At 44.9% G+C, this 27,354-nt stretch overlaps 1 protein-coding gene across 14 annotated transcripts in view; it reads right to left on the bottom strand.

The window, feature by feature from the left end:
- TMEM71 (transmembrane protein 71) overlaps positions 1-27,354 on the bottom strand; it is a 36,659-nt gene that overhangs the window by 6,288 nt on the left and 3,017 nt on the right. For 3 of the 14 annotated variants that reach the window (XM_053208458.1, XM_053208457.1, XM_053208454.1), the window contains exons 2-6: positions 17,054-17,135; positions 15,768-15,828; positions 13,659-13,871; positions 12,022-12,194; positions 1,427-1,600 (exon numbers count right to left, since the gene is read on the bottom strand). In XM_053208458.1, coding sequence (XP_053064433.1) covers positions 1,427-1,600; positions 12,022-12,194; positions 13,659-13,871; positions 15,768-15,828; positions 17,054-17,099 — 667 coding nt within the window. In that variant the 5' untranslated portion in view covers positions 17,100-17,135. The other 11 variants (XM_053208462.1, XM_053208461.1, XM_053208456.1 and 8 more) reach the window with 10 other exon arrangements.

The following is a 27,354-nucleotide window of genomic DNA, read 5'->3' as shown; positions in this document are numbered from 1 at the left end:
CTGCCAGCCAGAAGGGGGCAGACGAGGCCCCACAGAGGTGTTCTTTGCTTTGGCCCTTGAAGGAGTAGGAGCCTTCCCGGAACAGCAGGTGGGACACACATTCCAGACACAACAAAGAACACGTACAAAGGTTTACATGACCTGTCTAAACTTGAGTACTCTTATCGCCAGAATGGAGACAGCGCACCTGACTGGTCCGCCAGTTTCGGAGCACCTGCTCTGTGCCAGGCGCTCCGTGGGCAGGTTGGCATCCACAGATGACCGAGACACAGTGCCCATCCTCAAGGAGCTCCCAGCCTGCTGGACAAGACGCAGAAATTCACATGCCACCACAGCGGAGGGAACGGGCACGAAAGAGGGGAGCCGTGAAAGCCAGATGAACACACAAAAAAGGGTCGCTTTAACGAGCTCCTCCCCGGAAAACGGGGTGGGGTCCCCGGAGCAGGTGGCTGTGGATGATCCAGAAACCGTCTAAACGGTAAAAGCCGCGTTCTCTGTCATCCCAACACCTGGAAGGGACCTACAAAAGCCTTTCAACACTCACCTAGTAGGTGATCTGGGATGGTCAGTAAGGTTCATGGTTTGGTGGAGACAAAGAGGAGACACTTTTTCTGTGTAACCTCCGTCTTACGTAACATAATCTCACATATATTTTGAGTACTTCTCTACATGACACGTGATGCGAAGTGCTTATTTTAGTCATTACAAGGTAGGATCTAGCTCTCTCCACTTACAGATGAAAACCCTGTTTGAGAGAGTTCAGTTAACCGCTCCTGAGTTGCAGCTACCACGCGGGGGGGGGGGGGGGGGGGCTGGGTTTTGAACCTTGACAAGCCGAGGACACGGCCTTGATGCAACCCTGTGGGCAAACGTGACTAATCCGACGTTGGCGACCTGGAGGTTGAAGACGTTGCTGGCTGAATTTATTTCGGATTTGCTCCGGCAGGAAATACCAATGCCTCTATATCTTTTGACTTTTCCTTGCCAGAGGCATTGCGTTAAAGGCCCGTGTGTTTCCTTCTTTTCTTCCTTTTTCCTTTTACATGGCAAATACACAGCTAAGCACGAAGACGAAAATAACAGACACCTTTGTACGCACTACCCAGCTTTAGCAAAGCTTAGCATTTTGCCAAATGTCTTCAGGGTGTTTAAACAATAAATTAAACGCCGCACATCCAGTCCTTCCGGTGTCTCTAAGAGGGCATCCTAGAAGGAGCCGCCTCCTCTGCGCATGCGTCACCCGGAGCTGCCCCGCCCCGTCCTCCGCGCCTTGCAGGGGCAGATCCTTCCAGGTCATCCTTCCTTGCAGGGGCTGATCCTTCCTTAGTCATCTCTAAGTCATTCTTTGGCCCCGTAAGGAAGAATTCTTTGGGTGTGGCAAAGATTTTCAAACAACAACAACAACAACAACAACAACCGAACTCACTTGCGTGACCCAGAAGGTTCCCCGGGAAATGTTCAGAAGTTGTCCCTTGAGACTGAAGGGCCAGGTCGTGGGAGTTCTCTGGCGGAGTCCGAGACGCAGCGTGGCTAGAGGAGGAGGCTGCCTTCCGCTGCTCTGCCTCGCGTGCATCAGTCGCAGAACCATCGCGATCGTCGCCTGGAAAAGGGGAAGGGCTCGGTGTGCGCATGCGTGTGTGGGGTCGGTGCCGCTGGGTGCGTGGTAGCCGAAGGCCATCCCCCTAGCGACGCTTTGCGATTAGGCTGGGATGAGTCTCCAGGTCAGGTGGCGTTTCAACTTGCCCTCGTCTTTGAAGGCTGCAGAGGAAAAGGCTCTTCAGGGCAGAGACGAGCAAAGGCCAGAGGCATAGAGCGTTGGGAAGGTAGCCCATTCCAGTGTAGTTAGAACGAAGGGACCCGGTGGAACGTGATGCTGGGAAGCTAGACTGAGCACAGGTCACTGGAGGCCCTGACTTCCCCCCGGAGGCATTTGGAGTTTATGTGGCGGGCAGTGCAGTGACGGAGCGGCTCTGGGTGACGGTGGCGCTGCACACACACTTATGTGGCACAATCATTTAGATAAAGTAATATGTGTTTTCGGTGTCTGGTAAAATCCAGGCGGCCTCGGGCCACCTGGGTGGCTCAGTGGGTTAAGCGTCTGACTCCGATTTCAGCTCAAGAGTTCCCTGCTTGGGATTCTCTCTCTCTCCCCTTCTCTCTCTCTCTGCCCTTCCCCTGCTTGCTCTCTCTCAAAATAAATAAACATTTTTTAAAAATCCAGGTGGCCTTGCAAGAAATCATGAGAGAGTAGCCTCAGACTCATGTACAGAAGATAGACCATCTCACCCACAGTCCCCAAGGGAGTTGGGGGTTGTAGAGGTGGGGTTGGAGAGTGCGTGGTGGGTCTATGAGCCTCTCATCTGTATCACACCAACTCCTTCTGTTTTTCATTCATTCACTCATTCATTCATTCGTTCGTTCGTTCATTCATGCAGCATTTACTGGATGTGGTTATGTGCCAAGAACTGTCCCAGCTGCTAGCTTCCAATGGTGGAGATGATGCCTTTGCCCTCATGTGCCTTCCGTTCTGGTGGGGGAGAGAGAAAATGGCTATGGTAAGTGTCGGGAGGGAAACTCTCCCTCTGTAAAATATCTGGAAATGTTGGTTAAAATGTAATAAACACCTTAAATGTCTTTTTTGCGTTCAAAGAGACTGTGGTCTGGAGAGGGACAGACATATATGCCAACAATTCGGAGGCAGTGGGGTCACTGCTACAACGAAGGGCAGCAGAAGGCATCCGGGGAGAGTCTAGGAAGGAGTGTCTGAGTCCGTCAGGGGCGATTCAGGCAGGCTTCACACATGACATGGAATGAAAGCGGAAACTTGATGAGGAGTTCTTCCAGAGAGACAGCAAGAAGACGGAAGGTCGGAGACAGGATAAGGAGGGAGGGAGGAGGGGAGAGAGGAAGAGGATGAGGATGAGGAAGGGAAGAGGAGGAGAAGAAAGAACTCGTGCGAGAACACAGCAGCGTGGTTCCCAAAGGAGCAAGTTCTCTTATGAGGCTGGACGGGGGAGCACGTGGGTGTGGGCACTTCCGGCAGGTGATTCTGGCTAGGCTGCCAGGTCATGAAGGGCCTCATGGGTCCCACTCAGGGGCTAAGGTTTATGCTGTGGGCGATCTGGAGCAGGAGTCTAACGCGAGGACTGTTGGGGGTTCAAGTGCTCGCTCAGCAGTGAGAGACTCCCAGCCCCATTCCAGGAGCCCAAGAGACACGTGGGTCCTCCTATAACAGGTCCTCCTTCACCGGAGGAGGTTTATCCCCCGGGGACAATTGGCGATGTCTAAAGATGCTTTTGGCTGGCACTCGTGGGGGTGGGGAGGATTGCAATTGGCAGCTAGTGAATAGAGCCCAGGGATGCTGTTCACGTCCTGTAAGGCACAGGACGGCCTTGCGATGAAGGATTGTCCAGTCCCGAGTGTCAGTAATGCTGAGGCTGTGAAACCCCGTCACGGGGGGAGCAGACCCAAGTGTAGAAGGAGTCTCGATCATTAGTGCTCTCTCAGCAACTCTGGTAAGCACTTAGGAGCGGAGAACATCTGCATTTTCCTGCATTTTCTGTATCTTCCTGATTGCCCTTACTCTTGTCAAAACGCCCCACGCTCCGCCTTCTTAGGGCAAATCATAACTGATGATTTTGTAATTCTTATGTAAACACATACTCTATGATACGTAATTTGTGCGGTTTTTGTTTAATATCTGCCTCCCTTACTGGACCGAAAGCCCCAGGAGAAAAAAGGTCGCTTCACCTGTCCCAGCCCCCGTCACCAGCAATGACACTTAGTGTGTTTGTTAGCACTCGCTAAGATGTGTTAATACACAGAGAGCTCCGGTGGGAGGCAGGGAGGTTGAGACACGTGAAGTCGGTCGTGAAGGCGCTGTAAGAACTCAGGCCACTGTCACAGGGCCATGGTAACCATAGAGACAGGGGGTCACGGCTCATCTTTGTGGAGGCTACGGCCCGATCTGAGGAGGTAGGAGAGCGGCCTCCAACCCCGGGCTGATGGGCTGACTCCCTCCGTGAGTGGCGCTGCCCTCCCACGCGGCCTGGATACTGAGCCAATGAGCGGGTGCTTTGGGACCGGGGAGTTTCTGCCAGCCTTGCAGTCTCCCTCCCACGATCCCACCCACGACCTGTGGCCGTCTGCGGAAGCATCCTTGCCAGTTGCCATAGAGAAAGGAAACGGCCGAGTGAGACGTGTGGATCATCCGGCAATGACCGTGCGCAGAGGAGGCCGTGGGTCATGAGTACCGCGGCACCGTTCTCAACAGCCTACCCAAACGACCCAACCATCAACAGATGAGCGAATCAAGAAGGCCCTGCCATTTGCGACGCCATGGATAAACCTGGGGGACACTGTGTCAAGTGAAATCAGTCAGTCACAGCAGGACAAACCGTGCATGAGTCCACGGACGTAAAGGCACCTAAGATTGTCAGCCACAGAGGCTGACAGAATGCTGGTTTCCAGGGCCTGGGGGGTGGGGGCAGGGGTGGGAAGGGGATTGCCGTGCAGCGAGTGTAGAGTCTCAATTACGCTAGATGAACAGGTTCTAGGCATCTGCTAAATCCTTCACAACTGTGTTGTGCCCTGCAACATTCACCAGGAGGGTAAATCTCAGGCTGATTGTTCTTACTACACACAAGCGAACACACACCCGGACACATACACCCGGACGCAGGGAAACTCTGGAGTTGTTGGATATTCCTATCACCTTGATTGGGGTATTTGCGTCTGTTCGAACTCATCCAATGTACACATTAGATACGTACAATTCTTTGTGTATCAGTCATATCTCAAGAAGGCCGTTAGAGAAGAGAGAGAGAGAGAGAGAGAGAGAGAGAGAGAGAGAGAGAGGAGCCTATCCGGTCAAATTCACGCGGGCGTGAGAAAGAGCTGAGAACTTTCATGGCTGATTATTCCTTCAAGAGTGACGCTTAACACAAATCCGCAGAGATATAGATGGGAGAGATGTGAGAAAAGGAAAAAATGTTCCTGTGCTGTTTGTTGCCCAAGCCTGCCTTGTTGAACTTACAGCTTTGCACCGGGAGCCGGAGGAACTAAAAATGTGCCCATGAGGAATACTAGAATATGGCACAGAATTTTCTGGAAGAAGAGATGGCATTAAAGAGAGGAAGCTACAAAAGATAAAACCATAGCATGAAAGAATGATCAAGGCATTTTCAGCTGTGGAAAGACAGGGTTTGCCCCCAATGTACACTTTCCCTAACTGACATTTAATTTTTGTCTCCACCCTTAACAATAAATGAGAGGCTCCTAATGCAGATACAGCTTCAGCAAATAGTTTTTAGATTACATTTGAAGATATTCATTTAGTTTCTCCTGATTTATTTAAATTCAATGTAGCTTTCTTCTGTATTTTTTTCATTTTTTTAATGTTTATTTATTTTTGAGAAAGAAAGAGAGAGACGGAGCATGAGCAGGGGAGGGGCCGAGAGAGAGAGAGAGAGAGAGAGAGAGAGAGAGACACAGAATCCGAAGCAGGCTCCAGGCTCTGAGCTGTCAGCACAGAGCCCGACGCGGGGCTCGAACTCCCAAACGGGGACATGGTGACCTGAGCCGAAGCCAAACGCTGAACTGAAGGAGCCACCCAGGCGCCCCCGGCTTCCTTCTGTTTTCAAAGGGTCTGTTTCTTCCAAGCATATTTCCCTACGTTTGCATATAAAATGGGCATTATTGTTTGCCGTGGAGGGAAACACAAAGCCACGTACAGATGTTGTCATCAAAGATATTTATAGGAGAGGCATGCGCTCTGGAAAAAAATCACAGACCTCAAGCTGGGAAGCCCTGCCCGTGGTTGTCTTCCCTTTCTTTCCTCGGACTGGCAGAAGCGGAGCGGGCAGTCCTGATCAGTCCTCCCTGCACGAAAGCTTTATCTTCTTTCCGTGTGACTCACAGCCTCTGGGAATGTCTCCCAAACTGCAGCCTCGGGGTCTGGGAAGCTGCTAAATGCCACGGCTAAAAAAATGAATTGCAACTGATGAGGAAGGTGGTCTAGACACAGCTGCAGAAGGGGTGAGCTAAGGATAAAATAGGCAACCAATGAAAACCCTTGTTAGTCTGAAAAACGAGGGATGAGCAAGTTAGGGGAAGTAAGTTTTGATTGCATCCGTGGCCCGGAGAGAAGACGGCAGAACAATTTAATTTTGAATTTTTCTTGAGTCTTCTAATGAGGCGACGTTGGCAGAGAAAAATAAATTGCTGATAAAAGTCACGGGGCCTTGGGTAAATCCGGAAAACCAGAAGTCTGGGGAAGATTTGATTACATTTGACAGCAGAGATGAGGGATTTCAAAGTCCTGTGAGCCCTCCGTTGCCTAATTACTGATGTTGGAGGGGGGTGGCTTGATTTGTTATATTTAGAAGATATTTGGAAACCATGAGGATTTTAGCAAGATATCTCATCCTCATGCAGTGCCGCTGTGGTCCGATTGCTTTCCGATTGTTTGGACATATTTCCAGGAGGCAACTACAGGAAAGCTAGATGTTAATTTCCAAATATGCAGAACACTGCCTTCGGAACAGCGATTCCCAAACTTCCAGCATCCAAGCATCATTGTCCCGATTTTTGTCGTATCCTGGAGCCTGCTCACTCTTAGCCATTTTTTATATTTTCTCTAAATTGTTTTGTTAAACCCCTTACTTTAAGGGAAACTTGACATCAATCACTTACAGGCCACACAGAGAAAGCAACTTAAAATGGACTACAATGAAAATGAGAGCTTCTTTAATTTGCCCTAAATATTGTTGTACCACAAAGCTCTGAGCCTGTTCTTTGTTAAAAGAACTTTGTGAAAACAAGACTAGCCAGAGTTTGGAACCTTAAAGCCGCCAAGATTTTAAACTGAGCCTTTCTCCTGGGTTGTGTTAGAAGGACTGAGGGAATCGGAAAATGTGTCGGAGATGCTCCGTCACTGTGGGATTCAGGGTTCGTGACCTCTGTGTCCCAGAGGTGTCTGTCCCCCCGGCCACACACTTCGGGAAATGTTGCTTTAGAACCAAGAAGAGACTTGCCCCATGTACTCCAGAAAGCCAGCCTCGAACCGAGGGATGGAAACTTTCAAAAAGCACATGATAGGTCAACGTGGACAACCCACTGCCACAACGGTATTACCAGTGGGAGGAAGAGGAGGCTTAAAAAGTCACAGCAGTCCCAAATGGGGAAATTCAAGGAGACAGAAAGTGGACTTAAGGTTGTCAGGGGCTGCGGTTGGGGAGGGGGCACAGGAATAGGGAGTGGCTGGTAAGGAGTGTGGGGTTTCTCTTTGGGTTGATGAAAATGTTCCCGAATTAGAAACTGATCCTGGTTGCCCGGTTCAGTCACGGTGGAAAATAATAGGGAGGTTCCTCAAAAAAGTAAAAATAGAACTGCCCTCTGTCTTTACCCAAAGAATATGAAAACATTACTTCGAAAGGATTCATGCGCCTCTATGTTTATTGCAGCATTATTTACAGTAGCCAAGACAGGGAAGCAGCCCAAGTGTTCATCGATACATGATGGATACGGAAGATGTGATACGTATTATACAATGGGATATTGCTCAGCCGTAACAAAGAATGAAACCTTGCCATTTGCAACAACATGGACGGATCCGGAGAGTATAATGCCAAGCAAAATAAGTCAGTAAGAGAAAGACAGGTAAATACCATATGATTTCACTCACATGTGGAATTTAAGAAACAAAATAAGTGAACAACAGCAACAACAAAAGAGAAAAGCCAAGAAACAGACTCATAACTATAGAGAACAGATAGTCCCCAGAGGGGAGGTGGAGGGATGGGGGTGGGGGATGGGTGGAACAGGTGAAGGGGATTAAGTCGCTTATGATGAGCACTGACTAATGTATATAATTGTGAATCACTATATTCTGCACCTGAAACTGACTTAGCACTGCATGTTGACTATACTGGAATTAAAATCAAAATTCTTTTTTTTTTTTTTAAATCAAAATTCTAAAAAGTGGTCATGGTTGGACAAACTGCCTTGTGAATATCATTTGAAGAAACACTGAATTGTACACATTAAAATGGGAGATTTTATGACATGTGAATTATATCTCAATTAAAAGGCAATTCGTGCTCTTTATTACTGTAGGCATTTGTGCCAGGGACGTGTAGGCATCTGCCAGGGATGCCAGGAGTAGGCAAGATAACCTCTATGTTGCCTTCCGATTAAAGATTCCATACATCTCTTGTTTATCAGAGACCTTAAAGCTACAGGACTCTTGAATTGACTCCTTTAGTAAGCTGAACACCATTAGCCATATTCTCCTCTTTGATGACATCGTGCTCTTTGGGTTCCCTGCCTGAGAAATTTTCCCCATATAGCATAGTGACCTATGCTCAAGACTCTTGGGTTGGAATCCAGGTGACACTATTTCCTAGTTGTGTGCCCCTAGGGAAAGGATCCAGTCTGCCTTAGTTTCCCTCTCCATAAAATAGGGAGGAGAATAATATTCTCTCCAAGTTGCTGTAAATGTAGGATTTCCTTTTTTCATGATGCTGAGTAATAGTCCCTTGTACGTATATACCATATTTTCTTTACCCATTCACCATGGATGGACACTGGGTTGTTTCTATATCTTGACTCCTGTAAATAATGCTGCAGGGAAGAAGGGAGTGAGAATATCTCTTTGAGATTCCAATTTCAATTCTCTTGAGTCCATGCCTAGACGTGGGATTGCTGGATCATATGGTAGTTCTATTTTTAATTTTTTTGTGAAACTTCCTCATTGTTTTCCGTAGTGGCTGGACTCATTTGCATTCCCACCAACAGTGCACAAGGGTTTCCTTTTCTCCATATCCTTGTCAACATGGACGGATCTAACACACACACACACATTGTAATATACCCTCACCGACATTGGAGACGGGATCTACATAACACAGATTGGTTGGGATGGCTGGCTGGCCCATGGCACTGATTACGGTAGGGAAAATTATAACTGGAGTTTCTGTTCAACCTCCTCAGTTCCTTTCTAACTCCCCTTTCTGCTCATTCATGTTTTCCGTAGGTAGATCCCTTTATTCCAGAGACCTCCACTACTTTTCATATTGGCTTCCAAAGCAATATCTCTAGGCCCTTCCTTGCTCCGGAACTCCTTTGTTACATTTCCAAACCTCCCCTGGCCATCTTTCCACTTCCCATTGGTGCCTCAAATTCAGCTCATATGAAATAGAATTCATTGCCTCGCTTTTCTTTCTTTCTTTCTTTCTTTCTTTCTTTCTTTCTTTCTTTCTTTCTTTCTTTCTTTCTTTCTTTCTTTCTTTCCCTTTTACGACTAATATGTCCTGTGCAGAACGCCAGCCCCCGTGCCTAATATGTACCTTTCATGAACTCGTGCATTTCATCCTCACAAAAATTCCATGTGCTACTATTTTATCTCTTTTGTATATGAAGAAATGGAGGTCATGGGGATTTTTAACTTGCCCGAGAACACTGAGGTGGGAAAAGATGGCGTCAGGACTTGAATCCCAGCCCATCCAGCTCAAAAAGCCTTCTTAACCTCCTCATCATTCCAACAGTACTGTCTTCCAGGCCTTTGTGATGGCAGAACTTTTCATGCCGCCCTCCCCTCCCCCCGCCCTGGCTTTCTTTGATTCCCTCCCATGTCTCATCATTACATTCATTCACCAGCCTGTCCATTCTGCCTTGAAGAACATTCCTTAAATCTCCTCCTCCCTCTCTATTTCCAGAGCCACGTTCCTTAGGGTGCCCATTGGTTTTAATTGCCTCTGAGTGCTCACTTGGTTTTCTTCATTGAATCATCACTTCATGTTATTGTAAAGGTAATCTTTGAAAATTCAAATCTGATCATGTCATTGCCCCACTTAAGAGCCTTCTAAGATACCCCTGACTGAATAGGATAAAATCCAAACTCCTCAACACGGCACAGAAGGTTCTCCAAATATATCTTTGGTCTATCTTTCCAGGCTCATTCCCCACCTCCCTGCCTCTTTCTCTTCTCTTTGTGCTGTTTATACATCCTTGTTATCGTGAGAACTGGGATACCCTCAATTTAATTAATCTTGTGTTCGTGTAAGAATTGTGTCTTCACTTCACAAGCACCCTGTTTTGAAACTAACCCAGGATTACACCCATACACACACACACACACACACACACAAGCGCATTTAAAGCCTTAATCATATTGTGGCAATATACATTTCCTGGTTTTGATAATGACTGTATATAGTTGAGTAAGTCGTAACCAGTGAGGGAAGCTGGATAAAGTATAGGCAGACCTTCTCTGTACTATTTTTTGCAACTTCTCATGAAGCTATAATTACTGCAACTTAAAAGGTTTTTAAAAATTGGGGCGCCTGGGTGGCGCAGTCAGTTAAGCGTCCGACCTCAGCCAGGTCATGATCTCGCGGTCCATGAGTTCGAGCCCCGCGTCAGGCTCTGGGCTGATGGCTCAGAGCCTGGGGCCTGTTTCCGATTCTGTGTCTCCCTCTCTCTCTGCCCCTCCCCCGTTCATGCTGTGTCTCTCTCTGTCCCAAAAATAAATAAACGTTGAAAAAAAATTAAAAAAAAATAAAAATTAATGTAGCATTGTGTTTTCTGCCCAGGAAGCAGGTTAAGAAAAATGTAAGACATGTAAGTACTCTACCTTTATTATTACATTGTTGTATTACAGGACTCGTCTTGCTTGCTCTTGGAGCCTGGGCTAAGAGGTCTATGTTGGAAAGAAAAGCAAAACCCTTACTAGAACTAGAGCTAAGACCAGGCTTTTGAACCAGACAGACCCACATTGGATTCCAGTTCTGCTGTTTTATAAACTTAAAATTAACTTGGGCAAGTCACTGAACTCCAAACATCACTTTCACCATAATTATAAAAAGTGAGGGTTTGGGGATACTTAAACAAGGTAATGTATATAAACAAGGTCATAAACTTAAACAGGACAAAATGTAAAGTACTTAGCTTATGAATAAACATGTTTGACTTCTCTCTCGCCACATCAGCAAATCCTGTTGGCTCTTTTTTATTTTTCAAGTTTTTTTTTTTCAACGTTTACTTATTTTTGGGACAGAGAGAGACAGAGCATGAATGGGGGAGGGGCAGAGAGAGAGGGAGACACAGAATCGGAAACAGGCTCCAGGCTCTGAGCCATCAGCCCAGAGCCTAACGTGGGGCTCGAACTCCCGGACCGCGAGATCGTGACCTGGCTGAAGTCGGACGCTTAACCGACTGCGCCACCCAGGCGCCCCTCAAGTTTTTTTTTTAATGTTTGTTTATTGTTGATAGAGAGAAAGACAGAGCATGAGCAGGGGAGGGGCAGAGAGAGAGAGGGAGACACAGAATCGGAAGCAGGCTCCAGGATCTGAGCTGTCAGCACAGAGCCCAGCGTGGGGCTCAAACTCACAAACCATGAGCTCATGGTTTAATACAAAGGGTGGGGCTTTTTATTTTTTTTATAGTTTATAATTATTTTGAGGGAGAGAGGGAGAGAGAGCGTGCACAAGTGACAGAAGGGCAGAGAGAGAGAATCCCAAGGTGAAAGCACAGAGACCAACATGGGACTTGATCCCACGAATTGTGAGACCGCGACTTGAGCGGAAATCAAGAGTCAGACACTCAACCACTGAGCCACCAGGTGGTCCTTAAGTGACTTTTTAAAATATGGCCCATTCTTTCTTTTTTTTTTAAGACAGGGTTTTTTTTTTTTTTTTTAACGTTTTATTTATTTTTGAGACAGAGAGAGACAGAGCGTGAACAGGGAAGGGTCAGAGAAAGAGGGAGACAGAATCTGAAACAGGCTCCAGGCTCTGAGCTGTCAGCACAGAGCCCGATGCGGGGCTTGAACCCATGAACTGCGAGATCATGACCTGAGCCGAAGTCAGACACTTAACCGACTGAGCCACCCAGGCGCCCCTGGCCCATTCTTTCTATGAAGTGATGGTCATCTCTGGACTTTACATTTGGCTCAGGACCACATGGTTGCTGCGGCCCATTTGCAAATGATACTTCATCGTGGAAAAGGCGATTCAAACTCACCGATATCGTTGCAATGGTGCGTGTCCAGCCTCCCGACCCCCTCCGACCAGGTGTCCTCACTTTGGGAAGAGTCAACATCACCAAAGATATTTCCATGCTGCCAGGATTTAGAGGCACCAAGGCTGAAGAGATTAGAAAAGGAAGGGCGGATTCTCTTCTTCTTTCTAAACATCCTGGAAAGAAATGAAAGCATGATACATAATGAAAAGCAGCCCCCTCTGGTTCAACACCGAGAATTTAGTGAGAATGATTTGATCCATAGAACACATCTGCAAAGCTCATTTCATTTGTTCCCTCTGTTAACCCCACAGAAGTTTCTTAAACTTCTGTGTGCTCCAGGTGCCTGGATCAATATCTAAGATACTGAGATACAAGATCCAACCTTGGGCACAGAAAGTTCACAACCCATTATAGGAGAAAGACAAGGATAAGGCAGACGAAGCTAATGCCTTCATAGAGCTTTTTCTGCACCAGGGGTCTTTCTCAGTGGTTTACATATGATAACTCACATTATCCTTGGAACAGCTTTGGGAGGTAGGTACTGCTGTGACCCCATTTTTTCAGATCAGGAAACTGAGGCACAAAAGGCTAAGCAACTTGGCTGAGATCATCCAGGAAGTGTCACAACTGGGCTGCAAACTGAGGCAGGCTGGCTCTATGGTCTCTTCTCTGCCTTACCAGTGCTATGTAGGGGGCTTGTGCTCTGATGGAACTAACTAGAAGCTGCACTGAGAGCACCAGGGGAGGCATTGCTGATCGGGAGTCAAGGGAGGCTTCCCGGGGGAGGAGACCACTGAACTGCATAGGACTATCTGGTCTATTCATTGAGGAACAGGTAGGTCTTATATTAAGTCATGCTAGGAAATAAGGCTGGGGAGGTAAAAATAAGGAGGGAATGAATGAAGAACCTTGAAAGTGACAATAGTGGAGAAACTTGAATGTCGTGTGAAGGAGTTGGGTTTTGACATCGGAGCGGAGGGAAACCACTGGGCACGATGGTGACGTAATTTGTTTCACATTTCTGAAGGATTTTGACAACTCACACATCCACACTGCCAGCAACGTGTCCTCTACATTGTAACCAGTGTCACCGTGCTAAGGATAATCCGGTCATTTGTCAATGGTTCCTCTTTGCCTACAGAACAAAGCCCAACCCCCTTAGCTGGACTTGAAAGTTCTCTGCTCAGCCCCCGTGTCTGCTCAGTGTTCTCTCGTGTTCCTTCCACCCTGAGGTATATCTCTGCCCAACCACCCGCCATTTCCCAAATTGTACAGGGTCTCCTGGAAGTCTGCTTTGCTACTTTCATTTTAACTGAGATCCTACTTCTCTCCAGACTCAAATCGATCTTCATTATCTCTAGGAATCTTGTTTTAACCGGTTTCCCCGCGTGAAATAGCCTTCCCTTCCTTTTCTCCTGCCCTGCAGTCTATTCAGACCTCCGCCCCGGCACCCGTATCACTTGATCACCTTGGTTTATTTTCATGTCAGCTATCCCTGCCCCTTGTCGGTCTTTAGCTTCCATGGTCTGGAGCAGGAATGAGCTCTCGTAAATCATTGCTGAGTGAACAAATGAATGAATGCGTAATTAATGGATGGATTGGATTTTGGATTCTTTGATGTATTATCCACTACTTACCTAACTAAATTCTCCTTGTAAAGAACACTGGCCTGGGGTGGGCTCAGAGTTATGTTGCCATCTTTGTCACAGAGGAAAGGGTCCTCTGTCCAAACATAGTAGCCATTGGAGAGGAGTCTGGGACTTCGGCGACAGGTCACATGGGAGCCTGTCAAGAGAGCTGCAGAGCAGCCTTCAAAGGAACTGTCACCATCCGGGAAATCCCAGGCAAAACTAAAGAGGGAAGAAAGGAAGTAGTTTACACCTCCACCCACCACGTCCAGGCCCATAGGAACCACATTTCTAGCCACCATGAAGGAAAACAGCTCTTTGCATTCACGGCTACCTCTTTGCATGCATGCATGCATTCAGCCACCCTGAGAATGTCACTCTTAATCTGGGCTTCATCTCCTCGCTAGTGACAGCATTGGACAACAGGGCATTTAGCGCTTCGTTCTGTTTGAAACATTTTGATGAAAACATTATAGGCTCATCAGTCTCCTCGCCATGGGATGCAACTACACCCTTGACAGTAATCCATTTTCTTGGATGGAGAAATTGCAGACTGGCCTATTTGGGGTGCTTATTATATGAGCTTATTTATTTGGGGTGCTTATTACATAAGTTTATTATTACAAGCTATTTGGAAGCTTACAGTCTCCACCCCCTTCCTTTGAATAGTCCTCCAATTGCCATATCCTTACTCTTTCCCTGCAATAGATAAATTACAACTGTGCAGCCATCAGATATACATGAGTTACAAGGTGAACACGCAGTCAGAGAGATCTTTTTGACTTTGGCCAATTTCCCGCCTGGTCAGCTACCCAAACGACCATACAGTCTGTGATTTGGTATCCAGGGAAATCTCTTAATATTCAGCTGGGTAAATATCCATGTGTCTTAGGTTTGAAAAACAATCACATGCCTGTGTGATTGAAAGGCAACATCATGCCGCATGCTCTACTGAATTTCTGGTAAAGTGTTAAATGTAGAAGCCTGTCCGCAATTAATACATGCACTAAAGTTAGTAAAATACTATTTTAAATGGATATTACTTATTGAAAATGTACTGTGGACCTGGCTCATAGTTAATGCTTTATCTACTTTTCACTAACCTCCCCAAAAGCTAAGTATTGTACGTAATCATCATTGTACTGTAGGAAAAAAAATGTATATGTATATGTGTATATATATATATACACACATACATATATATATACACATATATACACGTATATATATAATGTATATACACATATATACATACATATATATATAATGTATATACACATATATACATATATAATATATATAATATATATATAATGTATATATATACGTGTATATATATGACATATATATACACGTATATATATATATAATGTGTATATATATATACGTGTATATATATATATGATGCAGAAGGACAAATAACTTGGATATTTTATAATAGCCAGTAAGTGATAAAACTAGAATTCGAACCCCTATCTGGAGTGCTCATTCCACATGGCTGTTAGTTCGTGCTTCGCTGATTCATTTGACGGTAGCGAGAGGCCTGGCATTTACAAACAAGGGCAGGCTCTAACACCAATGCATGATTCCTTTATACTATTGGCACATTTTACAAAATGCTAGAGAAAACATCAACTGAGGCCTGCGTAAGGAATAAAAGACAGAGAGAAGAGACAGGGGAGGAAAAAAGGAAGGAAGGAAAAGGAGACTTCTTCGAAGAACTTGAACAAAACGGTCAACTCGACATGTTTTTGTAGAACATGGCATTCGGCCAGCTGGTGCATTCGTGTGGGATTTTGTTGCTCTTATAAATTGAGATAGCAAAGCATATTTAGGAGAACCTTAGTTCGGGAAAAAGTAATCAGTATTCGGTAGTTTCTTCACTCCCCAAACAATTCACTTTGGCTTACACACTCACAGCCATGCCCCACCCCCCACCATTCCGTTATTAGGTTATGCAAGTTTTCATTTTGTGTGTGCATGGGACTGAAGATTTATACCCACGCCAAAGCTGGATGGGAGCTAAAACTAACATTTTTAAACCAGGAATACAAGAAAATGAGACACACAGGGAGAGAACCATGATTGATGTGGCTTGCGAAAAGTCCCATGGAATACCTTGGGAAAAGGCATCTGGGAGACGGCTCTCCGGTATATCTTCTCTCAGAGCCTGAAGAACCTGCAGAAGCAAACGGGAGACAAGTGCAAATTTATCACACCTCCCCACCACGCATGACTGCAAATAATGGAGGCTTTAAAGAAGGTGTGAGTAGTTCCTGCCTCGGCAGGGAATCCAACTGGTGCGGCCATGCAGTGAAATCAGGACTAACCCAACTTGTCACTGGGGCCGAGCCAGAAATAACCCAGGGGCTCTGTCATCTGTTTCTCCTCTCACTCCGTATTCCTCTAGAGGTTTCTTACCGGAGGATGAGGGCAATAATAAACCATTAACATCAAACTGACTCATCACGAAAAGGAGGAAGAAAGTATCTTGTGTGAAACTGTAGAAAACCAAAATCAATTACTCGGTGTGCTAGCTTTTTTTACCTTACTCAGTAATTTGAGGAATTCAATCATTTGCTTAGATTGTCTCTCATTAGCGCATTTTAAGGCACTCCCATTGTAAACTAATGAGGAGAAGACATTAGGGAAGGAAAAAAAATAAAGTTTTGTTTTGTTTTATATTAATAATTTTCCAACGTATGAGGCCTGTGAATATTCTTCATTAAAAATAAATCATCCTTCCATTCATTTAGCCATTCACTCCACTTTAACCAAAGGCATAGCACCTAATTTCAGCTGGGGAAAGTGCAGCTAATTAATATTCTACACTCTAAAGCACGATTTTATATAGTCATGTGTGAACACTTCTAATAGGCTCGGTGAAACTTGATTCCGTTGTGGACGGTTAGTATCTAAGACAAAGCAAGGAGCTTAGACTTTCAGATTGGGCTGGTTGGTTTGTAAGGAGTAAATTGTAGGTGCGTGAGGTGGGGTTAGAAGCAGGGTTTGGGGAGAAAATGACAAGAGGAAGGAAGAAGCTTGAAACCACTGCCGTTTGAACAACGCCCTTATTTTCTGCAAGTAGCTATCAAAATCATTCAGTATTTTTTATAGACAGTTTTGCATCTTAATAGTAGCTGATAAACAATCTCCTTTCACATTTATGCGCAAGCATCTAGAAAACCAGTGATTTCTTTCTCCCCCACTAAAAAGACAAATACCACATTTCTCTCCAGGAAAGAAATGAAGTCAAAATCATTGCCAAAGTGAACACTGGCATTTAAGAAGCACAAGCTACTGACAGATGGTTAATGGTATGAGTATCAGCAAAATCAAAGCAAGGAAATTGCTAAAAGAAGTCTAATCGTTCGAAAGATAATTGCGCATAGCAGCTCCCCTACATTTACTTGCCACTGGTGTTGACATCAGTTGAGATAGTCGGTACATCTTGGGAAGGCTGCTTGTTCAAACTTCACAGATTTTCTGAAAGAGACATTAAAAAGGAGGTGGATTATATATTAAAAATAGAAAAATGATGCCCAAACAGATGGCATCTACTAATTGCACTAGTCAGGCTTGTTTACTGAATGGTACAGAGATTTAGGGCTGAAGGAGGAGACTGGGATGAATGACCACCAGGGTTGCACCTGCTACAATGTTATATTACATTTTCCATCGTCTGGCTTGGTGCATCCAAATAACCTTTTTCTGTAAATAAGAACAACATCTTATTTGGGAAACCTAGATTGATGTGGTTGATTTGTAGCCAAAATAACTAATGAAAATGAATTATTTGATTAAGAAATCAGAAAAAAAAAAAGATTGGTTTTAGAGCCCTCTAACTAAACGTGTTTGTATTTTCGTCATGCGACGCACATCACCCTCATTATCAAGTTTCAAGCGACGCTTGGGGATCGGTGTCCGTCTTTCGCACAACACCTCGAACCCTTGACAGGTGGTCATAGAGAGGGCTGGTGGTCTTTAAGAGGTGCTGTCAGCCTGGACATGCGCAACCAGTGCAGGCAGCATTGCCCTAAAAATTGTCTGCCACCAGGCAGATTTCAAAACTCAGTTTGCATGAGCATGTAATTTACTCTCTCAATTACAAATTAGGCATATATCCAAGTGTGTAAATTATGTCAACTTTGATCATATGCCATTCACCGCATAGGTCCACCTGCTGTAGACTATGATACTTTGTACACAGCGCTGTTCTCATAGCCTTGCAAGGTAGGACTGAATTCTTGTTCTGATTCACCACCTCTATCCTCATTTTGAAAATGCGATGTCTAGTAATGGATTGTTTTTGTAGCTGTCACACATCAAGTCAAACCAGGATAATCCTAGAGCTCCAAATGGATTCTTTCAATAAATCATATGCCACAGCTTTTAGAAAATATAGATCCTAGCTTCTAGAGACCTTTAGGGGAGTCAAGAGAACTTTCTGGCATTCCTTGGAAGATCTCTAAATCAAAGCACACATTCGTAGATGTCGCTCATTTAGAATATAAACCAATATTGTTTGCATCATAATATAAAATAGTTCGTCACTGTCCTTTTGACTTTTGATCAATATCATCTGAAGTGCACAGCCCAAATTACACCGTGTTAGCTTGTCCCAAGCATTGAGTTTAACTTTCAACCAACAAGACCTGTGGCCGAAGGCAAGGTTTTCCTGCTATGTCTTACAAATATTTGCATCAGGCCACAGACAGTACAGTTGATTAAGGACTAGTCACACTGGAAAAGCCTTCAGTAACAGCTCTAAATCTTTTCAAGAAACAGCTTCTGTCTACCAGTCCCATCAGAGTCACACATCCGTTCTGAAAAATAATCTGTCCATACGTGTTCCTTCCAAAGGGAGTTCCCAGTTTCCTCTTCCCACTGATGAAGAGGAGAATTACTGAAGTATGAAGCTTCCTGTGGCTGATGGTGGAGAAATCCAGGATTCAGCAGGCTGTCGGCTGAAAATAAAGACAGAATGTCAACAGGTGCAGGGAAGTCTCATAATAAAGAGAAATCCCCTTCGCTCCTCCTAACAGATGCTTGCATGCATTACTGTGTGCAGGAGTGTGCAGAGAGGTTTTGTCTTCAGCGGCCTCTTGCTGTTTTGGTTGTTTCCTAGAATAAAAGGGCATGTCGTTCTTGAGAAAGTCAGCCTTATAACCGCTCTTGTTTTCTTTCAAAAACAGCCTGTGTCACCAGAGACTGAGAAGCAGAATGAGGTCACACTTCCTGTTGGGCTCACATCAGTGGCATTCACGCCCAGGAGGATGGTGAAACCTCCAGTCTTCTGGACGAGCGACAGGTGAGGTGCGGCCCACAGATCAGACCAGCTGGATACATCATGGTCGCTCGAGGGATGCTTTTCTGAGCTACCTCGTCACACCGAGCTGTAAGAACATAAGAGAAACTTCCGGAGAACACTTCTCAAACACTTCTTGCTTGTCATCTTCTGGTCCTTTCCAACATGAGTACTGCATAGTTGTGCTCTGTCCAAATCGACTCAGTTTATTGGCGATAATGCACGGATGCTATTAGATTCAGAATTTTATTCCATACCAAGAGCTGGATTTTATGAAAATGTCCGTCGTGGCAATATGTTGATTCACCAAAGGTTGAGCTTTCCAGGAAACTCCCTGGGTGGCATTTTACATTTTATATTTACATTTTAGTTGAGCTCAAAGAATTTCCTGCTGTCGGTGGGTCCCTACAAATCTCTGCTATTGTAAATGATAAAAAAAAAAAAAATACGTTCCAACAACACTGAGGTGCATTGGGTAGTGGAAAGAGTGTGGGTGCAAAGCCCCAGGGGGTCAGCCCGGCAGAAGAGTTAATCTCATTCTTTCTTGGGGTTCTCCCAAGGAAGGGGTCCACCTTTCTCCCTGAGGTGATGCCAAAGGCAGGATCTTCTGTAGAACATGCTCCTAGCAACAGAAGCTGTTAGCGGAGCAGTCACGTCGAGTCTTGGTAGAAAGTTTGCAAAGATGACCCTCAAAGATGGTTGTGTGATCTCTTTCCCTTCAGTGTGGGCTGAAGCGAATAACTTGCTTCTCCTGCATAGATGAGACACAAGTGATGGGTTGGCACTCCCACGATTAGGTTACAAAAGACTGCGGCTTCTGTCTTGTTGGCCTCTCCATTACCTTCTAGGCTTATACGCTTTGAAGAAGCAAGCTGCCACGTTGGAAAAGCACACACGACCAGAATCTGAGGGGTTATCTGAAATGCCAGTGAAGGACTGAAGCCCTCAGTCCGATGGCTGGGAATCCACTCAACCGCCACGTGAGTGCCTCAGAAGTAGATCTTTCTCCAGCTGAGCCTTGCAATGACTACGGCCCCAGTCAGCCCTTTGATTCCAGCCTTTGAACACCCACAAGCAGAGAAACCAGCTCAGCATTGTCCATATTTCTGACCTGTAGAAACTATGTGATAAAAAATCGTATTTGAAAGCACAAAGCTTGGGGTAACTTCTCACACAGCAATAGATAACTAATACATAGTCCCAACAAATGTGACTTCCTGGGCCATTCGCTGTTCCAGTCTATTTGGTCAGGGTGCCAGCCTTAGAATACAGGCACGTTTATTCGAGGCTGGGGCTGGTCACATCTGCCTACATTTACCAGGTAGCCATTTTGCCCAACGGCAGTTCTGGGCGTCTGGTACCCTCTTTCTTGAAACCCACAGCTCTCCTCCTTCTTGTTCTCTCTCTGTGTCTCCTATTCTTTCTATTTTCATCCTCCTCCTTCCAGCCCTGGCTAATGTTTTCTAGAGGAGGAAGGGGAAAAAAAAAATCCTTCTGACTCCTCAAGACCCTGGGCTCTGCCCAAGTCCACAAGTCCCCTTTCCCAAAAGACTGACGTCACAAAGACTTTAGTCTATTCCTTTACTGATCTGGAACATATCAGGACACCATTAATGATCACAATCATTGCTAACTTTATGGAGCCCTTACTAGTTCCCAGGCGGTGTTCTACTTCCTTCACAGATATTATTAGCACATTTAATCCTCATACCAACTCCACGAGGGAGGCTCTGTTACTAACCTCGTTTTACAGATTAGAAAACCGAAGCACAGAGAGTTTGATGCCTCGCTCAAAGTCACGTGGCCGGTGAATGGTGAGCTGGTAGAGCTGAGACTACGAGCCTGCCTTCTCAACCTGTAAGCAACAACGATCACACCAAACACGTCTGAGCATTTCCTATGAGGCAGGCACCGTATGAGACACTTCGTGTGTGTGATTAAACCTCACCCAGCCCTAGGAAACAAGTACGACTATTACACGCAGGCAGGATGGAAGTTTGGAGGGTTTACCTACACCATCAAGCGTCAGGGATGGAATTCTAGCCCTGGAGCCCACCCCTTCGCTCCTCTCTCCCCAGGTCCACTTGTCTCCTTGTAGTTCCTTAAATGCCAGACTCGTGCCTGCTCCACGATCTTGTGCTCATTCTTCTCTCTGCCTAGACTGTCCCCCTGATAGTCACAGGGCGTTCTCTCACCTCCCTTGGCTCTCAGCTCAAGTGTTTTCCGTCACTAACTAAACTGCCCTCCACACACTCTCCTCACTCGTCCCCTGCTTTATTCTTCTCCTTAGTACCTTTCACTCTGTCACATACCACAACTTTTATTTTTTGCAGTGATAAATTCATTCCTCAGCCAGACTGTAAGCTTTATGAAGGCAGAGAGTTTTGTCACTTTTCTTCATTCCTGGAGACCCAACATCAAGGATCCTGCCTGCCAAGAAACAGGTTATCCAGAAACATTTGGGGAATCAATAAATAACTGAAGTAAAAGCTAGGTAGCACTGAATTGAGCCCTCTATCCTGCATGCTAGAAAGCAGCACTTTTATTATTTTTTTAATCTATTTTTAGTTTTTTGTTTATTTTGAGAGGGAGAGAGAGAGGCAGAGAGAGGAGACCGAGAATCCCAAGCAGGCTCTGCACTGTTAGTGTGGAGCTGGATGCGGGGATCGAACCCATGAACCACGAGATTCTGGCCTGAGCCGATGTCAAGAGTCAGACGCTTAACCAGTGGAGCCACCCCGGTGTTTTCAAAAGTATGTTATGGGGCACCTGGGTGTCTCTGTCGGTTAAGCGTCTGACTCCTGATTTCTGTTCAGGTCAGGATCTCAGGATCTCACCTCTCCATCCCGACAGGTGCAGAGCCTACTTGGGATTCTCTCTCCCCTCTCTTTCTGCTACTCCCTCACTCTCCCTCTCTCAAAATAAAATAAATGTAAAAAAAAATAAAGTATGTTCCCCAGAATGCTCAATCCTCCATTATCAGTGGAGGGTATGTGTGTGGAAGGGGAAAAGTGTAAGCAGTAAATATAAGCCTGCTCTCACCACTAGAAGTCCTACCCAGAGCAACGAGGCAAGAAAAATGAATAAAAGGTATTCAAATCAGAAAGGAAGAAGTAAAATTATCCATTTGCAGATGACGTGATCTTATATATAGAAAACCCTAAAGACTTAAAAAGAAACTGTTAGAACTCATAAATGAATTCAGTAATGTGGTTTTTTTCTTTCTTTTTTTTTTTTTTTTTTTTAGCATTTATACAAGATTTCTTGCAGCTAGAATTCCTGTCTCAAAAATGCTCTAGATACGTCCTTACTGTTTGCTCAGCGTTCATATTTGCATTACGGTGGAAATTTATTATTTTTTTTAAGAGAGGACGAGAGAGAGAGAGGCTGAGAAATGGGGGGGTCGGGCAAAGGAGGAGGATGGAGACAGACTGATCAGCTCACAAAAACCCTAAATAAGAGCTTGCGTTCTTGGTGCAAGAACAGGGTTCTCTTCGTCTCTGTCATCCCCAGCGGCAAACACAAGGCGGATGCAAAGCAAGTCCTCAGAAGATGCGTGTGTTCATGGAGTCACAGAGCATGAAACGACTACCCTCAGAGATGCCAGTGACTGGAAATACGTGTCCCTGTGACTGGTGACAAAGAAACATCAAGAAATACCTGGCATTGGTATATCGATTATAATTTGCAAAACGTGTAAGATTTGTTCTATCGAATTCGATGTTCATCACAACCCTGTGAAGTAGATTTCCAACTCCCATTTCTATGTGAGGAAAGGAGCACCAGAGAAGGGTCTGGTTCCCAAACACTCTGGTAAAAGTGTCGGGTTTAACTTAACAACTCCTGGTTTTATTCCAAACCCCTTGGCTCTAGAATGCTTCATCATCTTAAATTGCTATAAAAAAAATATAATGGCAAGAAATGAGTTAACGCATGGATTTCCTTTAAACGTATATGGTCTCCTATGATCTTCCTGATACCCGTAGTTCTAAAAAAAGAAAAGAAAGAAGACCGAAGGGTGTTTACTCTGATCCTGAGGAAACGAACTCTGTTGAATGTTTTGCAAAAATACAAAAGAGGAAGTAATCCAATACCTGACCACAACGCGGTGTGGCTGCAATATTTTTTTAGCGAGGCAAGCCAGTCAACTGTGGCCATGCTTGTACAGGCAAGTTCTCTGCCCCTCCCCCAGAGGGGAACCTTTTCATCTGCGCGTCAGGCGTTTACTTTGGAGACGGTGGCATTGTGTTCGGGTCCCAACCAAGAGAGCAGACGCTTAGACCAATGGCCAAGGGACCAGCTAGAGCACATACTCTGACCCTGCACGTTCTTGCATGCTGACAGTCAACGTTGTAGCCAACCCACCTGTTTGTCTGTTTCACTGCCCAGTTCAGTGCCTCAGGATGGGGAATTAAGCCTATTTATCATCAGCTCCTGGGGCCTAGCACTGACTTGGCCCATATTCCATAAATGCCTGTGGCAAGGAAATGGAAGCAGAATGATATTTTTACTTGCCGGAGCCTGAATCGAAGCTATAAAGAACTAGAAGGCAATAATAATTTTAGAATCTGCATGGGCCTCTTGTTTGAAGCTTACTCCTCCGCAAAGTGTTTTCCAAATGCCGCTTCCTCTCTGCAGTCTTCCTTGATTTGCGGAGTCAGCAGAAGCACACCAAGATATGTCTATTTCAAACCAATGAATATTTAATTGAATGTGAATATTGATACCGGGCTTGGTTGTTTCTATACCCATCGCCCCATCATGGCAAGTTACCTTAGAACTGGATACCTGGTTTTATTTTTCTTCCTGTTCTCTCACTGTGTATTGCCCAGTTCCTAGCACTTGGTAGAATTTCAGTAAAAGATTGTTGGGTGATTACACAAATAAATGAATAAGGGAAGAATGAAAGCATGCCGTCTGCCTTATCTGAGGATGCCACCGAATTGTAGCTAGCTCCGTTCTCAAGGAAAATGACGATCAGCAAGGGGTTAAAAGTGTTTGCTGTTTGATTACTATTTACCTGTGTGCTTGCTATTTTCTGTTGCCCACCCTCTCCGTTCCCAGTTTTAACCCTCCCCGGCAGTGGGGTGTCTGGGCGGCTCAGTTGGCTAAGCAGCTGACTCTTGATCTTGGCTCAAGTCATGATCTCATGGTTCCTGGGACTGAGCCCCATGTCAGGCTCTGTACTGACAGTGCAGAGCCTGCCTGGGATTCTGTTTCTCCCTCTCTCTCTGCTCCTCTAACTCCTCAAAAAAAAAAAAAAAAAAAAGTAAACTTAGAAAGAAAAAAACCCCACAACAATCCCCAGCAATGTGTTTCTACAGTGTAGAGACTGCCTCTAAAAGCAAACACGTAAGGAATCGGGAACGTGAATGTTGAGTCAATCCCTTACTAGATTTGCTTTCCTGGTTTTGCAAACCAGGACAAGCATTGTCAGTTCTGTTGCATGGCTGTGGGTTGTAATCTGGAGTTCCGGTCAGTATAAGCCAGTTGAGAGGAGTATTCGTTGCTTTGCTGTCCAACTTCTATTCTCTTTCTTTCAAGTAGTGGTGCTCCAACTTTCTTTAAAGGACCTACTCACCCCCATCTCTCAGTCTATGAGGTTTGGGCCAGTCTCTACTCCCACTTGCCTGGTTGGGGATGGGATCCACCTGATGGCAATCCAAATGACTCCCATGGCCATCACGCTTGGCTCACAGGTGGGCACCTGACTTAATTTAGGCCAACGACAGAGTGACCGCCAGAACTCCTTTTTGTATCAGGATGTTGTAATGACAAGGCTGAAGCTGCTGGGGGCCTGGAAGTGGATCCTGGGAGTCAAGCTAACCCCTAGGAAGCAGAATAAAAAGATGTTGTAATTCGATCCCTGAGTTAAACTGCCCCAGAAGGCCTACTGATCCCTTCTTGATTCCACAAATACAAACTTCCTTTATGCTCATACTTGTTTGCATTAAACTTTCTGTCGCATGCAACCAAATGAATCCTAGCATGACACAGTTCTGAAACTTCGCGTACCTAAGAATCATTTAGGATGGCTTTGACACTGCAGATTGCTAATCGCCAAACCTATGATGCAGGTTAGGGCCCCAAACTTGCATTTTAACGAAGAGCCCAAGAAAGTCTAATACAGATAATTGGTGGGGCAATGCTCAAAAACACTGATATAGTTAATGGAAGTCGTAACAGTAAACAGCAACCCAAATCAGAGGAAAGGCGAAGCATCATAATTCTTCCTGCTTTAGGTAGAATGATTGTCTGTCTCATGTGGTCTGGGACTGCCCGGAAATACATTTGTTATTCTGACATAATTATAATAGTGTGCCTTTTTTTTAAAATTACTCTTCTAAGTGTCCAGGCTTGGATGACAAATTTCTGGTCACTCCATTGTTTCAGGACAATCTGCACAGAAAGGACTTCTTTATCATTCAGATCTTTTGCTGCATTTCTAAGCTTTTGCTGAGTGAAACATTTTTTTTTCTATTTTATGACCTTTACTAGCAGAGGCTGATAGCTCAAAATCATTCCTGCCGAGTCAAAAATTCTTAAAAATCTCAGAAAGCCAGAGGGCTTTTGAGGAGCATATGAACCTCGAGTAAAAGTAAATAAATAAAACAAAGTTGTTTATCATTTCCGATCATCTTTAGGGTGGACTCATTCTAAGAAAGCAGCATGTAAACCCATACATCACACTGGGAATTATGTAAGAAACGAGAGCATGGTGCTGTGTGGACATATGGGAGAGATTGTATCTTTCCAGTCCATTCACATGTGGCCTAGAGGTCCATTAATTGAGAGATTAAGCCTGGAACAATGATCGCTTCTGTTCAGTTGATAAAGGGACAGGGTGACAGGCAAGATAGGTTCATTGGCAGGTGAAGGAAGGGAGGTTAGTGCCATTCTCAACGATTTTCAGGGGCGCCTGAGTGGCTCAGTTGGTTAAGCGTCCGACTTCAGCTTAGGTCATGATCTCACCGTTCATGGGTTCGAGCCCCGCATCAGGCTCTGTGCTGACAGTTCAGAGCCTGGAGCCTGCTTTGGATTCTGTGTCTCCGTCTCTCTCTGCCCTCCCCCACTCGGGCTCTGCCTCTTAAAAATGAATATCTATTATAACAGTTCAGATATCTATTCAACTAGTATATTTAAAAAAAATCAACTTTAGAGAAAAACACACAAAAAAATGGCCTTCTTGTGTTTCATGTGTAATCGAAGAATATGTGATATTCAGTAGTAACTTTTTCCCTCCCTTAAAATAGGTATATAGAATTGTCAAATATTCCAGGAAATATAATGGTTTCATATTTATAGTTTTCATGTTGGAGGAATTTAGTTCAGTGATTTCTGCCTAAGGACTGTTGTTTCAAGATAATTTGCTCGCTGCTTGCTTGGTTCCACTCAAACACAGCTGTAAGTTCTTTCTTTCTATATTTGGAGATGAAGTGACTGATGGCTAACATTAACCATCTGGATGAGGGGTGTGCTGGGTGGGAGAGGGGGGTGGGGACATAGCCATGCAGAGCTTTGCTGCATGGCTGGGGAGTCATCTCTAGACTTTCCTACATCTGGGATCCCTGCGCTGATCCTGAACTTTGACTAGGCCAGAAGAGGCATGGCCAGAAGAGGCAATGATCGCCTATATGAATTTTCTTCAGCTTTATCAGACCTAATGCCACCTCTGTGAGTTAATATCATGTAACACCCTCTGAACTTTTCTGAAATTAAATTCACAGGTGGTATAATCAAGCTCGACACTTTGAAAAAAAAAACTTAACACGATGACATAACAGTGACAGAAGAACAAACTTTGTGGAAATAACTTATAATAAAAGAGGAAACTTGGTGGAAATATACATAAATGTTGAGCCATGATTCGCAAACATAATGAAGTAGTCAAGGGCTAGCATCAAAATTTATGTTTACCTTGAATGTAACAACTAAAATGTAGGGTGATATGTGTGTATTCTATCACTGTCTCAAATACCACGAGTAGCTTTGCATTTGTGGCTTGATTTTTAAAAATGGGATAAATTCTTGGACATTTTCATAGAAAAGAACAATCTTCCCTCATATTACAAGGTTGCTTCATTCTGGGGAAATTGAGTGTGTTTTAAAACCTTGCAAGGGGTGCCTAGGTGGCTCAGTCAGTTAAGCGTCCGACTTTGGCTTAGGTCATGAGCTTACGGTTCGTGAGTTTGAGCCCCACGTCGGGCTCTGTGCTGACAGCTTGGAGCCCGGAGCCCGCTTCGGATTCTGTGTCTCCTTCTCTCGCTGCTCCTCCCCCACTCATGCTCTTTTTCTCAAAAATAAATAAACATTAAAAAAATAAAAAAAAATACCTTGCAAAATACTTTGTGGTTTGGTACAAAACCGAGTTCTAGGCTTAGGCAATTATGAAAAGGG

The sequence above is a fragment of the Acinonyx jubatus genome, chromosome F2, assembly GCF_027475565.1.
Source record: "Acinonyx jubatus isolate Ajub_Pintada_27869175 chromosome F2, VMU_Ajub_asm_v1.0, whole genome shotgun sequence".
NCBI lineage: Eukaryota > Metazoa > Chordata > Mammalia > Carnivora > Felidae > Acinonyx > Acinonyx jubatus.
The sequence above is the reverse complement of the archived record's forward strand: the minus strand, read 5'-3'. Positions and strand labels throughout refer to the sequence as shown.